At 37.8% G+C, this 16,792-nt stretch overlaps 1 protein-coding gene across 1 annotated transcript; it reads right to left on the minus strand.

The window, feature by feature from the left end:
• Positions 1-329: 329 nt before the first annotated feature.
• On the minus strand, positions 330-1,307 carry LOC148513886 (olfactory receptor 6B1-like). Its single transcript, XM_088481307.1, has one exon. The coding sequence runs from the start codon at positions 1,305-1,307 to the stop codon at positions 330-332; it is 978 nt and encodes a 325-aa protein (XP_088337433.1).
• Positions 1,308-16,792: the final 15,485 nt, after the last annotated feature.

A 16,792-nucleotide genomic window follows, 5' to 3' on the forward strand; every position in this document is an offset into this window, starting at 1 on the left:
TTAAGCGCCCCCCGCCGTCGTATAGCTGGATCGTAGATCTTATGGCAAAACCGTAAGATTGCGATCTTTTGTGTACAATGTGATACACATTAGCATCTGTATCGTATGATCGTAACTATCAATCATACACCATTTGAACACATCATATGGATAATTTCTAGGGAAGAAGCTCAAGGGAAATCGTACAACACATTGTGACATTTCAATATCGCACCATGTATGGCCGGCATTAGCGTAGATTAAGTTATGTAGAAATGACTAATAACATGTCACCAGATGATAGGAACATGTAGGTTATTCATAATACCAGACAGCTAGAATAAAATGAATCAGCAGCTTAGTTTTAATTTTGGTGATATCTGGCCAAATGGTGTCATTGTTATCCAGGTAGTTATGCATTTATACAGTGCAACCTTGATCTCCTGATTCCTCAGACTATATATTATTGGATTTAGTAAAGGAGTTCCAGTAGTGTATAAAGGGGAAACTATTTTGTTGACATTATACGAGTAAAGTTTGGATGGAATCATGTAAACATTCATTAGAGTTCCGTAATAGGTGCTCACCACTATCAAGTGGGAACTGCATGTAGAAAAAGATTTTTTTCTCCCAAGATCTGATGAAATCTTGAGGATGTTAAGAAAAATAGAGACATATGTAAATGTTATAAAAACAAATGGAAAAATTATAAGTGGTATGGTTAGCAGAAAGTCTATAATATCCAGAGTTGAATGATTGGAACAAGTCAACTCCAGAAGGGGAGCTAGGTCACATAAATAATGGTCTATGATGTAGGGACCACAGAATTTAAAATTACTCACAAATGCAAGTAATAATAACGCTACCATAAATCCGATGAACCATGGCCATACAGCCAAGTGCAGGCGATGTTTAATGTCCATGATGGAATTATAGTGGAGCGGCTTGCAGATGGCCAAGTATCTGTCATAAGACATCACTGTGAGAAGAAGGCATTCTGCAGTTGTTATACCGCTATAAAAAAATAGCTGCGTTAAGCAGTCAGTGGCACTTATGAAACCTCCACCACTGTTTAGAATTTGCAGCATTTTAGGAGTGATGGTTGAGGAAAGTAGAATGTCAGAAAATGAAACGTGACTGAGGAAAAAGTACATGGGGGACTTTAGACTTTGAGCTTTTGCCACAAGCATAATGATCATGAGATTTCCAACTAGTGTCAAAAGGAAGACAATCAGAAAACCCACAAGTAATAAAGCATTTAATATATGATGATTCTGAAACCCCAAGAGGAGGAATTCAGTTACTGTTGTCTGGTTGGCTTCATCCATCTCCTAAAAACAAAGAATAAAACACAATAGTAAATAGAAGTACTTTGACAGAATTTATTTTAACCATTATTTAAGTCATCTTGGTCTTAATATTTTTTTTTAAAGATGACATAAAGCACCACATGTTTTTAAATCTATTCTCAAATATTAAATAATATCATCTTTCTGTTGTCAGTGACCAAGAACAAGCTTAATAATTTACATTTTAATTTTCCAAAAATATTGTAAATACATTTCTGCGTTTCATAGAGATCAGCTAAATGCTCCTGTTGTTATGTTGATCACTATTTGAAAACAAGTAAAATCCCTTTTTTATAAGTTGGGGGTTTGTAGAGTTTAGTATTTTGCAAACATTACAAAACTGCATTTAATATTATATCATGTGTTCTATTTTTGCCATATATTCTTATTTTTCTTGGATAAATATTGTATTAAATAAAGATTTTAAAAGCATTCACATAGAAGCCAACATTGGATGCATCTACCTTGCAAAGAGTTGTACCATAATTTGCCATTGGGACAGACAACATTTTTTCGACTTGGGTTTCAATAATATGTGGCATGGAGAGGATGATCCATATTGATTTCAAAGTGTATTATAGTCATTGCACAATGTTGATCCCAAAAATACTTAATTGGATTTTCTGTAAGTCTTACAGTATGACTGAAAAAGTAACTATATATAGTTAAAATAACTGTCACATTCTGGAACCATTCTGGGTAGTTCTTTGTATGACATATTTTCTTTGATGGAGAGATTACTAAAATATACTTAGAAAAAGGTGCTGTGTTGCAACAAAATCATGGAACTATTCATAAGGATATTAAAATTTGTGGTATTTAAGAGTTGAGCAGTAACAAAATTGAATGATTCTACTCATTTTATGCAGTTGTATACAAAATTATCTAAAATCCATGCCAAAATCACATGAGATTGTGTTAATGATAAACACTTAATAGCATGTAATCATTCATTACGCTTGTTGCATGATAATGAGATTTATATATGAAAATCTGGTTATTACTGTAGAGTTGGACCCTAAAATAAGAGTTGGACACTTAATAAAAATGTATACTAATTGTATCCAGAGAAATGCACAGTGCAAAGCAGGATACTGAGTGTCTTTGAAACTTTAGGTACCATGCACACAATGTATTCAGTAATGTGAATGTTAAGTCCATATCACATATGTAACTAACTTAAGAACCTCCAGTCCCCCTACATGGTTGTAGTTGAGAGCAGAAATTTTGACACTGGCTTAATAACAGATTAGGTAAATCGTGATCTCTTTATCTAAAGTACATTTCAGCTTTCATAATTGGTGATCAACCTTTAAAATGACTCCATTCAATGTCCAATAGAAACTTTATGCAGAATATCTCTTGCTGTCTCACTAACACCTTAGCCTCTTGCAGGTGTGCTGCCCTGGGGTGGCTGGCTTTCATTGGTTTTTTGGAGTTCTGTACCCCAGACTTTGACTAAATATTAGGGACCTACAGTAAACAGAGACACTGTGGAGTGACCTGGAGACTTAGCCTTAGTTTTGCAAATATATGCAAATTATATATCTGAATAACATGTAGTTTTTCAAATCTTATTGCTGATATCGTTCTGTGTGCTGGGGAATACACTTTGCTGTTTCTTGTATAGTATAGCCCCTCACTTTCATGCACCTGAGTGATATTACTGAAGTAATTGAGCAGCTACCAGTATGTACTAATGTACTCATTGTGATCTTGATATTGCATAATTGTGCTATGTATATTTATACTCAAGTTAATATACACTTAATACAATCCTAATCAGTCAGAAATTTTGAGTAGTATGTGTCTAATTTTTCATGCATGCTCACTACCATATTCACTAACATACATACATCTACTGTAAAAACTGCACAATAATACTTTTTGTTATTATTATTCCCCATTGTGTGTCCAATAAAATCTAGAGTCCCCTCTTTTTATGCAGTATGTTTTGTACTTTAAATAGTGGTGTGCTTTGTTGGATGACTAATTTCTATTAGACATTGTATGCATTTAGGGGGTCATTCAGACCCACTCGCGAGCGGCAGTACGCTCGCAAGTGGGTCGATGTTCCCCACTGCGCATGCGCATGATGGAGGGAGCTCCGTCGTGCGCCTGAGCGAGACCCGTCGAGCGAAGGACTTTCCATCGCTCCGGGTCTCTCACCAAAGGGGGCGTGCTGTCGATGTTGATTGACAGCATGCCCCCTTTGGTGGGTGTGCCAGGGGCGTGCCTGCCAGATGGAGGCGTTCCCATGGGAACGCCTACCATCTGAAGCCGGCCCCACTGACATCACTAGTGATGTCATTGGGAGTGATTTTGGCTCTGATAGAGCCAAAATCACTCCAGGGCTTGTGGTTGAGAAACCCGACCACAGGGTTTCACTCGCAAGTCCGATGGTCGCGATGGTCAAGACCATCGTGACCATCTTGTTGGACGCTTGTATATGCTGTGGGTGGTGACCCACAGTTATACGAGCGTCCAGGAGGACGCTCCATTTTAATGGAGGAGGGCCCTGATTCAGAGCGAGCTCTCTGGTCAGAGCGTCCGGCTCTGAATCAGGGCCTTGATTCTAAGCACCAAAAATAAGAACATAAAAAATTATAATTTTCAAGTACAGATTTTTTTTATGAAAACCTCTTTTTTTATAATTCTGCTATTTTCTGATTTTGAAAAGGTGAATTAATACAGAAGCACAAACAACAAAACGTTTATTTGTAATGTGATTAAACTCACAACATTACATATTTGCTTATAGGGCATCATTCAGCTTGGATCGCACGCACCCGCTTGATGTGAAATTATGCAAATGAATGTGATTGCAGCTCTATACCAAGACACCCACCAGCTTATAATGCCGCCCCCTTCCCATTACATATATCAGCAAGTCAGCAAAAGCATCGGTAACATCGAGTAATATCGAACCCATATGCAGAGTTGTGGTTGAGCTGACCCTGACTCACACACTGCAAAACTTCCTGTCGCCATTTAGATTGCTGGCTGCGTATGCCATCGCAGGGGCTTAATTATGCACGTCCCTGTAATGGCGTTCAAATGCACAGGAACGCCTGCATTCCTTCGACCATCCCCCCTCTCTACCCCCAAACAGCACTACCTGTCAATCATTTATCCATGTTTCTGTGTATCTGCTGCATTTGCTTTCGCAATTGCAGCGGCCAATTTGTGCATGTGCGCTGCAGTGCGTTCACATTCGCAGGGCGCAAACATCTACCTGGTGCGTGTGTCTGCAGACTTGCGATCCAAGCTGAATAAGGCCCATAATTCATATTCTTGTGGAAAAGTGGAATATTGGGCTCAGCACAAAGGAAAGAAAACTCAGAATCGAAGTGCATTAAACTGATCAATCACTGAAATTTACTAAATTATAAAAACGTTAATTATATTGGAAATTATCATATATTTTTTAATATTCAACTTCACAAAAGTAAGGACAATACTTTCAATCAGACTCACTGGTTAAAAATTAAACTGGTGGAAACTGATAACTCTACGTGCATATAAAACATGGTATAAAAGCAGATATTCCAGCAGATCACATTCAAAAAATAAATACATTTTCCAGTATATATCATAGAAATGATGTGAGGGCAAATTTAAATGACCCTACAGAGCTAAACAATATATCTTCATTATAATATCCTGGAGACAAATGACTACCAATAATCTCCCTAGTAGAAGGTAGAAGTTTGTAGCTGGAGAGCAAAGACCTCTGGAGTTTATTGAATATGTCATGTCGATCGCAGACAATGGACCTGATTCCGTGTTGCGTGTAATTATATGCAGCCACATTGGGTACAATTTGCCACCTGTTTGCGGAGTTGCAGGCACCTGCTGTATGTATCCGCATCACACCTATACTTCCCAGTGTTAAAGTAGCCATTATCACTTTAAAGGGGATATTTAATAAAGCTTGGAGAGAGATAAAATTGGAGCACCTACCAATCATCTCCTAACTGTCATTTTTCAAACACAGCTGTAAAGTGACAGTTAGCAGCTGATTGGCTGGTGCTATTTATTTCCAAAATTATCTCTCTCCAAGTGTTATTAAATCTCCCCCTAAGTGCACATTTGTACCTGCCCTATACTTGGTGTCTGAAATTAGCCAGATCTCTGCTTGTGCTCCCTCTGATTACCCCACAATTCCACCTACTGTACGCACTGATGATGTGAGCACTGAACAAGTACCCTTTGTGAAAATGCCCAGTAGCACCCAAGATACACCCCCTGCAGCAAGTGGAGATATAACTCAGATGTGTACATCTTTCAATGGCTCTTATTTTCCCAAAACTGCATACAGTATGCTTGGCTACAGGACATGTTCACTGGCTACAAATCCAGACATTCATCTGCAAAGTGGGTAAAAGGATCCTCACAAGGGATGAAATACAGGTTCTGAAAAAAAAATCACATCTGTTCCGACTCCCCACCATATGCCCAATATTATCCCCCCAACATACAGTACTTCTCATCAAAATCTAGCTAATAATGGTGTACAGCACAACTCTTCAATAATAATGAAAACAGCTTAATATATACCTTTCACTGTGCAGTATCTTAAAGGCTTACATGAAGGAACCTACTTTTAGAGTTTTGGGTAAGCAGTTGTAGAGTTCACAGGATTTCAAAAACTGTACAAATAGATATAACGCCCCATTCAACAGCTATGCTAAAATAAGAGTTAAAGAATGATGATATATATAAAGTGACCTCAACAGCCCTCAACTTCATTATTGCTTGTCTTGTAACAGGATTATCTGGCATACAGTAGAACATTTTTGAAAGCCATGGTGAAGTTAGAGATTTAGAATTCAGTATCCTGATCAGATCTGTGTTGTGTTAAGGTAAATACCATGGTCCTAATATAAAGACAAAACTTCCACCATAAATGATATACATTACATAGGGTGTACATTGGCCCTGTAGACTCATGTTGTGTACTGTGGTTATAGAGTCGTTCAAGCTTTTATCTGTTTCGTGAAAGCAATATTGTACATTTTTAAAAGACAGGATCAATAGGGATTTAAATCACAGGGCATTTATGAACTCTCATGTGTCTAACAGAATCTTCTCTGCAGACTGGCAGCAGAGAGCAGTAAAACATACATACTGTCAAATGAAAAAATTACAGTTCACAAATTGACCCTTATCCAGGTGCTCACTAGTAAAACCAACTCACTTTAGTCAAGCCTCCTCATATATTAAAGTATCAAACACTGCTCCCTATAAGTAACTCTGAATTTTACTTAAATATGCTAAACCACTTGAGAAAAAGGTTGGATATATTTTAAAAAATACAGATTGATTATTTATCTATATCTAAAATATAATAATAATCAGCCAAATAAAGGGTACCTACCCCGAATCCCCATCCTAACATATAAAAACATACACTTACTCCAAAATTATAAATTATATATTGATGTGTCTTAGTGGATATATATACTTTTTATTGTTGTTATGTAATGAAGAGTATGTTTCTCTTTAAATAATTAAAGTTTTAATAATTTTATTTGGAATTATACACCTGTGCAATATTATAACGTGCAACCTTTTGGTAGATATTTATCCTACCTTTATCTTAAGTGGTTAAACATACATACTCTACCACCCAATAAATTGGCATTTTGGGAGAGGATGAAAGACATACAGTATTTTTTTAAGTAAATTTAACTGATATTGACTATAACTATAAATTATATAACTTTCGGCAAAAAAATCCACAAACGTGGTGATTGTTCAGAATCAAAAACTAATTTACTTCCTATCCTAGGGATAAATTAAGTCATATGGTATCAATGTCCCATTAAACAACAAGACAGTCAAAGAGACATAAACATAATTATATCAAGCTATAAAAAATTAGGTGTCTGCCAAATACCACTTTAAATACTAGGACGTATCGAAAGTTACCCATAGCAACCCAATCAGCTTCTAGCTAGTATTTTCCAGTACATTCTACAGTATAAAATGATAGCTAGAATTTGATTGGTTGCTATGCTAGTTTTTCACTTCTCCTTTCATTTGATATGTCTCCCACTAGTGATATAAATTATTTAGTGGAGATGATCACTGTGGATTTGTTAGACTAGAAAGCTTTCAAAAGTGCCTTTATGATAGCACAAATCCATTAGTGGCAAACCCATATATGTTTCCACTTGTTATCAATACCAGTTCACCCCAGTAATTGTTTATTAGTAACCATAAAGACAACTTTATATAGTGTAATTTACTTGTTATCAAATCTGAGTGCAACATGTAGTGCCGGCTCCAGCATAAGGATCAGAACAGATTATTGGAAACCGCTGGGCATCTGTCCATCATCCAAGATGGCAGAACACACTGTATGGGTGATTGACTGATCTGTTATTGAAAATAAATCTTTATTAAGAATATTGGCATGTTTAAATATCATATAAAGGATACCCAGCAGTGACTAGTTTAATCAATCAGCAAAACATATTGATTACTATCATGAAAAATCATCATCACATTATCACACATATTGGGTACATAATCCAGTCACATATAGTAGCAATGTCCATTTGTGGGTCAGAAGGCAGTTTGTACTGTGTGAAGGGGTAATACTTGGGTAGAATAGAATAGAGACATGTGGGAGGCTGCGTATAATATGTTATGGAGGTTTGGGGGGTGGTTCATGAAGTTGAGGCAATGTTTTTCAGAATGATTGAAGAAATGGAGGCTGGAAAAAGATTTATGTAGGAGGAACGGCATTAATCAGAGTGAATGCAACCTAAACGTGCTGTAATCGGGAAAGAAGAATGGGATAAGTGTAGATAAGACATTGATCTTGGGCATAGTGAACAGAAAGAGCTGTGCAATATTTTGAGACCAGGGGCCAAATGTAATAGGGTAAGCAATTAGAAAATGTGAGAGTTTAGCTGTAAAACTCTCACATGAATACATTGATTGAGTTGTATTTTCAAAACAGATAACACCTGGATGAGTGTTTAAATCGTGAGAATTTTTTGAGTCTGAAAAACATGCAGGGATGCCTGTTCTGTGACTTTATTACATTGGCTGAGTTTCCATGTTCTGTGACTTTATTACATTGGCTGAGTTTTCATGTTCTGTGACTGTATTACATTGGCTGAGTTTCCATGTTCTGTGACTTTATTACATTGGCTGAGTTTCCATGCTCTGTGACTTTATTATATTGGCTGAGTTTCCATGTTCTGTGACTTTATTACATTGGCTGAGATTCCATGCTCTGTGACTTTATTACAATGGCTGAGTTTCCATGTTCTGTGACTGTATTACATTGGTTGAGATTCCATGTTCTGTGACTTTATTAAAATGGCTGAGTTTCCATGTTCTGAGACTTTATTACATTGGCTGAGTTTCCATGCTCTGTGACTTTATTACAATGGCTGAGTTTCCATGTTCTGTGACTGTATTACATTGCCTGAGTTTCCATGTTCTGTGACTATTACATTGGCTGAGTTTCCATGTTCTGTGACATTATTACATTGGCTGAGTTACCATGTTCTGTGACTGTATTAAATTGGCTGAGTTTCCATGTTCTGTGACTTTATTACATTGGCTGAGTTACCATGTTCTGTGACTTTATTACAATGGCAGAGTTTCCATGTTCTGTGACTGTATTACATTGGCTGAGTTTCCATTATCTGTGACTTTATTACAATGGCTGAGTTTCCATGTTCTGTGACTTTATTACAATGGCTGAGTTTCCATGTTCTGTGACTTTATTACATTGGCAGAGTTTCCATGCTCTGTGACTTTATTACATTGGCTGAGTTTTCATGTTCTGTGACTGAATTTCATTGGCTGAGTTTCCATGTTATGTGACTTTATTACTTTGCCTGAGTTTCCATGTTCTGTGACTATTACATTGTCTGAGTTTCCATGTTCTGAGACTTTATTACATTGGCTGAGTTTCCATGTTCTGTGACTTTATTACATTGGCTGAGTTACCATGTTCTGTGGCTATTACATTGGCTGAGTTTCCATGTTCTGTGACTGTATTACATTGGCTGAGATTCCATGCTCTGTGACTTTATTACAATGGCTGAGTTTCCATGTTCTGTGACTGTATTACATTGGCTGAGATTCCAAGTTCTGTGACTTTATTACAATGGCTGAGTTTCCATGTTCTGTGACTTTATTACATTGCCTGAGTTTCCATGTTCTGTGACTATTACATTGGCTGAGTTTCCATGTTCTGTGACATTATTACATTGCCTAAGTTTCCATGTTCTGTGACTATTACATTGGCTGAGTTTCCATGTTCTGTGACATTATTACATTGGCTGAGTTACCATGTTCTGTGACTGTATTAAATTGGCTGAGTTTCCATGTTCTGTGACTTTATTACATTGGCTGAGTTACCATGTTCTGTGACTTTATTACAATGGCTGAGTTTCCATGTTCTGTGACTGTATTACATTGGCTGAGTTTCCATTATCTGTGACTTTATTACAATGGCTGAGTTTCCATGTTCTGTGACTTTATTACAATGGCTGAGTTTCCATGTTCTGTGACTTTATTACATTGGCAGAGTTTCCATGCTCTGTGACTTTATTACATTGGCTGAGTTTTCATGTTCTGTGACTTAATTTCATTGGCTGAGTTTCCATGCTCTGTGACTTTATTACAATGGCTGAGTTTCCATGTTCTGTGACTGTATTACATTGGCTGAGATTCCATTTCTGTGACTTTATTACAAAGGCTGAGTTTCCATGTTCTGTGACTTTATTACATTGCCTGAGTTTCCATGTTCTGTGACTATTACATTGGCTGAGTTTCCATGTTCTGTGACATTATTACATTGGCTGAGTTAACCTTGTTCTGTGACTGTATTACATTGGCTGTGTTTCCATGTTCTGTGACTGTATTAAATTGGCTGAGTTTCCATGTTCTGTGACTTTATTACATTGGCTGAGTTACCATGTTCTGTGACTTTATTACAATGGCTGAGTTTCCAGGTTCTGTGACTGTATTACATTGGCTGAGTTTCCATGCTCTGTGACTTTATTACAATGGCTGAGTTTCCATGTTCTGTGACTTTATTACAATGGCTGAGTTTCCATGCTCTGTGACTTTATTACATTGGCTGAGTTTTCATGTTCTGTGACTGTATTACATTGGCTGAGTTTCCATGTTCTGTGACTTTATTACAATGGCTGAGTTTCCATGCTCTGTGACTGTATTACATTGGCTGAGTTTCCATGATCTGTTACTGTATTACATTGGCTGAGTTTCCATGTTCTGTGACTTTATTACATTGGCTGTGATTCCATGTTCTGTGACTTTATTACATTGGCTGAGTTTCCATGTTCTGTGACTGTATTACATTGGCTGAGATTCCATGTTCTGTGACTGTATTACATTGGCTGAGTTTCCATGTTCTGTGACTTTATTACTTTGGCTGAGTTACCATTTTCTGTGACTTTATTACATTGGCTGAGTTTCCATGTTCTGTGACTGAATTACATTGGCTGAGTTTCCATGTTCTGTGACTTTATTACATTGGCTGTGATTCCATGTTCTGTGACTTTATTACATTGGCTGAGTTTCCATGTTCTGTGACTGTATTACATTGGCTGAGATTCCATGTTCTGTGACTGTATTACATTGGCTGAGTTTCCATGTTCTGTTACTTTATTACTTTGGCTGAGTTACCATGTTCTGTGACTTTATTACATTGGCTGAGTTTCCATGTTCTGTGACTTTATTACATTGGCTGAGTTTCCATGTTCTGTGACTGTATTTCACTGGCTGAGTTTCCATGTTCTGTGACTGTAATACATTGGCTGAGTTTCCATGTTCTGTGACTTTATTACATTGGCTTAGTTTCCATGTTCTGTGACTGAATTACATTGGCTGAGTTTCCATGTTCTGTGACTTTATTACATTGGCTGAGTTTCCATGTTCTGTGACTGTAATACATTGGCTGAGTATACAAATGTGACAGTTTCTCTCACATTTTGTAATCTCTCACCCTATTGTATTTGGCCCCTCGTGTTTCAGGGGACTACAGCAGTTCCAGTGCAGACAGGTGCCGGCTGGCACTATCCTCTGTAATGTAGCCCTTATTGCTAGTGATTCCCCTCCTGGCTGCTGACATATCTTTTTCCTAGCTACTGATGTGCTGCTCTATTTGAAGGCAGCCATGGCTCACATAGGGGCAAAGGCACCGCTCTGTTTGAAATTTAAAGTGAGAGGTGCACCAATGATGTTACATTTGGAGCTAAATTCGATTCTCCTCCCTATAGAAGAGAATCTCTGAGCACCATTTTGTGCAAGAGTATTAGGCTCCTTACCTGTATACCAGTGTCTGTTCCTATGAAAGCTCCTGAGTGGAGATGTTGCCCATAGCAACCAATTTGAGCTTTCTCAATGCTCAAACAGCAACAAAACACTTGTTGGCATGGTGCCCGCCACCTTATTGACCTGACAAATGAGTTGTGTACTGAATATGTATAACCTGCATTGATAAGAAACAGAGATAACATGCACGGCAGAGAGCAGTGTGAAGGAAAAGCTATAATGCATGTGATATAGAACACTGTCATACTGTCATACAGAAGTGAAATATTGTATCAAGACTGGCGTGGCCTGACAGACTGTGCACAATAGAACACTTGTCTTTTTAGGAGAGTGTAACAATCTGTAATAGGAATGTGCGCCCTAAAACTGACAAATGTATATTTATACAGGTGAATGAATTGTCAACTTTATACAATAAATAACACAAATAGGAGGTCATTTAAAAACGTACATGATAAATAAAATAATATGTGTGGAAACAAAATATATTTGTGAAAATCCATATGTGGAAATGAGAAGTTTATTAAAAAAATACATGTGTGAAATTAAAAACACATATCAATTTAAAAAGGTAACATCTAACCAGAAAAGCTAAAGGGCATTAGCATGGATGAAAATCTACTTAAACACTGTAAATCTGTGTACAGTATATAGAGGATATACCTTTCTATGATATTACAAATGCCAACTCAGTTGGGTTAATCGCTAAAAGGATATCTAAGGTGCAGAATATATTTCATTACAAAAGAACATGCATAGCAAAAGAATTAGGGTTCCATAATTTATGCACATTGTAATTTGGTTGATAATTTTCTTTAATAAAAGTCTCGCACATACAGTATGAGGCAAAAATAACCACATTTGAATACAAATGCCAGAATATAAGGCTAAGTGTGGATGGATTTAAACTCAATAGCACAATGCACAATATATTTGACTTTTATCAACATCATTTAGGCAGTTTCGGAATGATTACCCATGCCTAAGAATATATTTATAAATTCACCTAAAAGGTAAAACACTGTGCATAGCAAAACACTGCATTTAACCCTTTTAAACTAAACTTAGGGATACAGACCTCTATTAACTGGACAAATCAAACATAACAGCACCCAGGTGTATGTCAGACAGGTGTTATTACACTATGACTTACGTGCACACATAGGGGCATATGTATCAAAGCTTGATGTGAGATAAAATTGTGAGATATATATCACCAACCAATCAGCTTCTAACTTACATTTTGCAGGCTGTGTTTAAGAAATGATAGTATCGAGCTGATTGGTTGGTGATATATATTTCACAATTTTACCTTACATCAAGCTTTGATACATATGTCCCTTAGTGTAACAAGTCTAGAGATATACACACATGCAAGTATCGAGCAATTCAGCTCTAAAATAAATATAACACAGCAGGACACTTTTTGTTTTTTAATTGCACTTTATTTTCCTTTAAGTTGATTTATATCACACTTTCATGTTGTATAACTTCCCATGTTTGTTTAATATTTCACTGGTCTTTGTCCTATTTGGACTTTAAAAAAATATAATTAAAAGTGAATTTTTATAAACCTAATAACTTCTTTTTGTGCCCACAACAACACAACGCTTTTTCTATCCCTTGACATATATATTATATATATATATATATATATACTATTATGATCACCTGGATGATCCCATGGAAGACCTCTGGAATCAGAACCTCTAGAGATCTTCTGCCATTAACAGTCCCCTGTTGTTCCCGTAGAGCTTTATATGCTCACTGGTACTTAGGTTGCCATCTGGACTTACGTGCTGAACAGTAGTGGCTTACACGGTAGTTTAGGTGACTTCAAGGTGTTATGCGGCTGGTGGTATATGACAGGTAATGAGAACAGATGGGATCTGGAGTGTGTCTGACTGTGGGTTTGATGGCAGACAAGGAATCAGGACACAGTATGAATGCAGAATATGCCATGGCTGAGGTCACTGGACAGAGTTGGCAGCATTGCGACCAAATTGGCAGAGGTACGGCAAAGGTGGCAGAGGTGCAGCCAATGTTGTATAGGTGGTTGTCACTAGGATGGCAAGGTCACAAGTAGATACAGCTTTTGTAGGTGGTATTAAGCAGCTTGGCTGTGAGCAGCTAGACTGAGAGCATGAGTTGCCGCTCTGAGGTGAACGTTTAGGCTGCAGACAGGAGTCACTGCTTGAGGTGATAGTCACAGGAGCTACTGCTCTGGGTGATATGAGCAGTTAGAATGTCAGCGGCTAGGTATTCAGCAGGAGTCAACGCAAATACAAGGCTGGAAAAGTCAGTGAGATTTGCCAGAATTCTGACAGGTGGAGACTTTTGCCAGACATGAACAGGAACCAGGGTTTGAATGTGTGGTCTAAACTATAACCCACAAGATGAAGCAGGATGGCTGCCTTATAAGAAGGAGCTCCACCAATCAGCATGCAGGTACAGGAATTAGCAGATTGCCAGCAGCTGAAGCGCTGAATGTCTATTTGGCAGGCCCAGCAGTACTCATGATTGCCAGGCGTCTTGGTCTCCAAGCAACCGCAGGTACCATCCCAGTTTGGTGTCTACACTGCCTAGTGACCAGGGAGACTGTCAAACCCTGCGGCTGGAAGACACGGCATCCCAGATGGCTGGCAACTACTGGAACCTGCACAGGTAACAAGCTGAGATGGCAGCTTGTGACATACTGTATATGAATTGTTATGAGGCAGCACTCCCAGCAGTAATGTATTTACACTCAGACCTAATATGGGGTAATACCATTTATTAAAAAAACAGATAATTATAATTGTGTGCAGAAGTACAATACTTGCTCTTTGTCAATTTTACCATGGGCCCAGACATTACTAGTAATGCACTTGAGAACTTCTTACTGTGAATAATAGTTATAAATTATCTTAACATAAAATGTAAGCAATATTTATGTTCCATTAGTTAATGTGGTAGTGTTACAACATTTACTGTATATTATATTAACACAACAACTTTTGTGTTTTTGTAACATGATTAAAAAATTAAACAATGATATCTTTGATGTGTTTTTGATATTTTCATATTGTACATCTTTAATTTTACATATTTAAGTGAAGAGTTAATTGCCCTCATACAAAACCAGGTCAGAGCTCAGATCTCTACATTTTTACAGTTCAAGCAAAGTGGTGACTTCACCAGCTCATTAGTGATAAACTTTGTATAAACAGAAGACATGAACTAATTAGAGATCTCTAGGTAGTTTTTGTGTAATGGAAATGTCTTTGTGGAATTATTTTGTTTGGATTGTTAAGTAAAATATTTGTATCACTATTTATCATCAATATTTTTTTCTTGCTGAAGAAAATAGTGTTTCACTGTTAATATGTTTAAGAAGCAAAAAAAAAACATTGTACAGTATATTGTTAATAATCTATCTGATTTAGTGTAAATATGTCATTATATTGCATTATACACTTTACAGCACCAGTGATACTTGCAATCATTTCAGTTTGTTTATTTTGCAGTATTCTAATTAAAGCTCTGAGTTTAGAGACCTCTCATTATTTCCAAAGGGAATTGCGGTCTCATTTTATTATATAATGAGAGCCATACAATGAAACATCCATCCCTCAGCTAGTTATGTATTATCAGTGGTTTATACTGTGCCAAGAGACTGGCAATGTCCTATTGATACTGTCATTAAGCCTGTGTCCCTAAGCTCATTTAATTTCAATGAAAATAAAAACATCTTAGTACTGATGTATTCAAATGAATAAGGCTATTATGTAAAAAAAGTGTTAACATGTGAAAATAAAGTTTATATGCTCTCCTTCATCTTCCCTTATAATTTATTGTTTGTCCGTCAATCCTGTCCCCTCACAAAACCATCAGTCACACTCTTCTGAGATCATTTTATTCTCATATAAAGTCTATAATCTCTCAGTCCCCTGTTATATTTCCATCATTACTCATGCATACTGTATCTTTTTATCTCTTATTTTTTTTAAAGTAAAGATCATTTTCAACTCTTTCAAATTACTGTCCCAGCTGTAGACTTAGCTTGATCTATGGACAACATTCCACTTCTCAAAACATCTCTACTTCTATATCATATGTGTAGACACTGGGTTAATATTTTATTTTTATATGGGTGTTTCCACACTTAAGGACCACCCTGTATTATATTCACTACAACAGCTGAAATGCAAGAACAGGCTCAAGGTGAGCAGCAAGATCATTGAAAACAATGGGGTAGATGTATTATAGTGGCACATTAAGTGCCGCTATAACGCTTCCTGTTTTGCCTCTTTACCGAGGCGAAGCAGGAAGCACTACCGGTGAGATGTGTGAACATCTCCCAGCCGGAGAGGGGGAGCGTTAACTCCCCCCTCCGGCGCTACCCGCTACAGACCACATCACATCAGCCTAGTGCTGATGCGATGTGTGTCAGACCAGGCCGGCTCCACTGAGCATGCGCGGGATCTCGCAAGTATCGCAAGATCCCCATGTGCAGCCCTGGAGCCGGTAGCCGCCACAGCAGGGACAGCGCTGTCCCTGCTGTGGGGATAGGCTAGCGCCAGGCTGTAGCTGTCGATAACGACAGCTACAGCTGGCCGAACGGTCAGACGATCTGACCATTCGTACACAGCCCAGGCTGTCGGTGCTGCTATCTTGTAGATAGCAGCGCCGATAGCATTTACCGCCCAGACCCCGGATCATACATCGGGGAGAAACGGTATAAGCGCACATAACATGCGCTGATACCGTTTCTGGGCTTCATACATCTACCCCATTATTTCTTGTTTTCCTATTATAGAATTACACACAAAGTATATAAACATGGATTGTCTAAGTGTCAGGATCTGCAGCTCCCAGCCTAAGGCACTGCTTTAATTACTGCCTGTCTGTGGGCAGTGTCAGGTGCATGCTAATTAATTCTCCTGTCTGTGCACAGCTGCACACTGGTCTATTAAGGGAGACTTGCTCTGTTTGGGCCTTGTTCCTGTTAAATTCCAGCCAGTCCATCTCTCCATGCCGGTGATAGAAGTTTTTTCTTACTTCCGGTTCGTGTTACCTGCATGTCAGTCGAGTTCCTGAGTCAGTCTAGCTGTGTTTCATGTGTGCTGTTTACTCCATCCAGGTGGCTTCAC

The sequence above is a fragment of the Taudactylus pleione genome, unplaced genomic scaffold (genome assembly GCF_031769625.1).
Source record: "Taudactylus pleione unplaced genomic scaffold, aTauple2 ptg000268l, whole genome shotgun sequence".
NCBI classification, from domain to species: domain Eukaryota; kingdom Metazoa; phylum Chordata; class Amphibia; order Anura; family Myobatrachidae; genus Taudactylus; species Taudactylus pleione.

Excerpts from the sequence above, each read along its gene's own strand:
- LOC148513886 (XM_088481307.1), bottom strand. The coding sequence starts at position 1,307 with ATGGATGAAGCCAACCAGACAACAGTAACTGAATTCCTCCTCTTGGGG.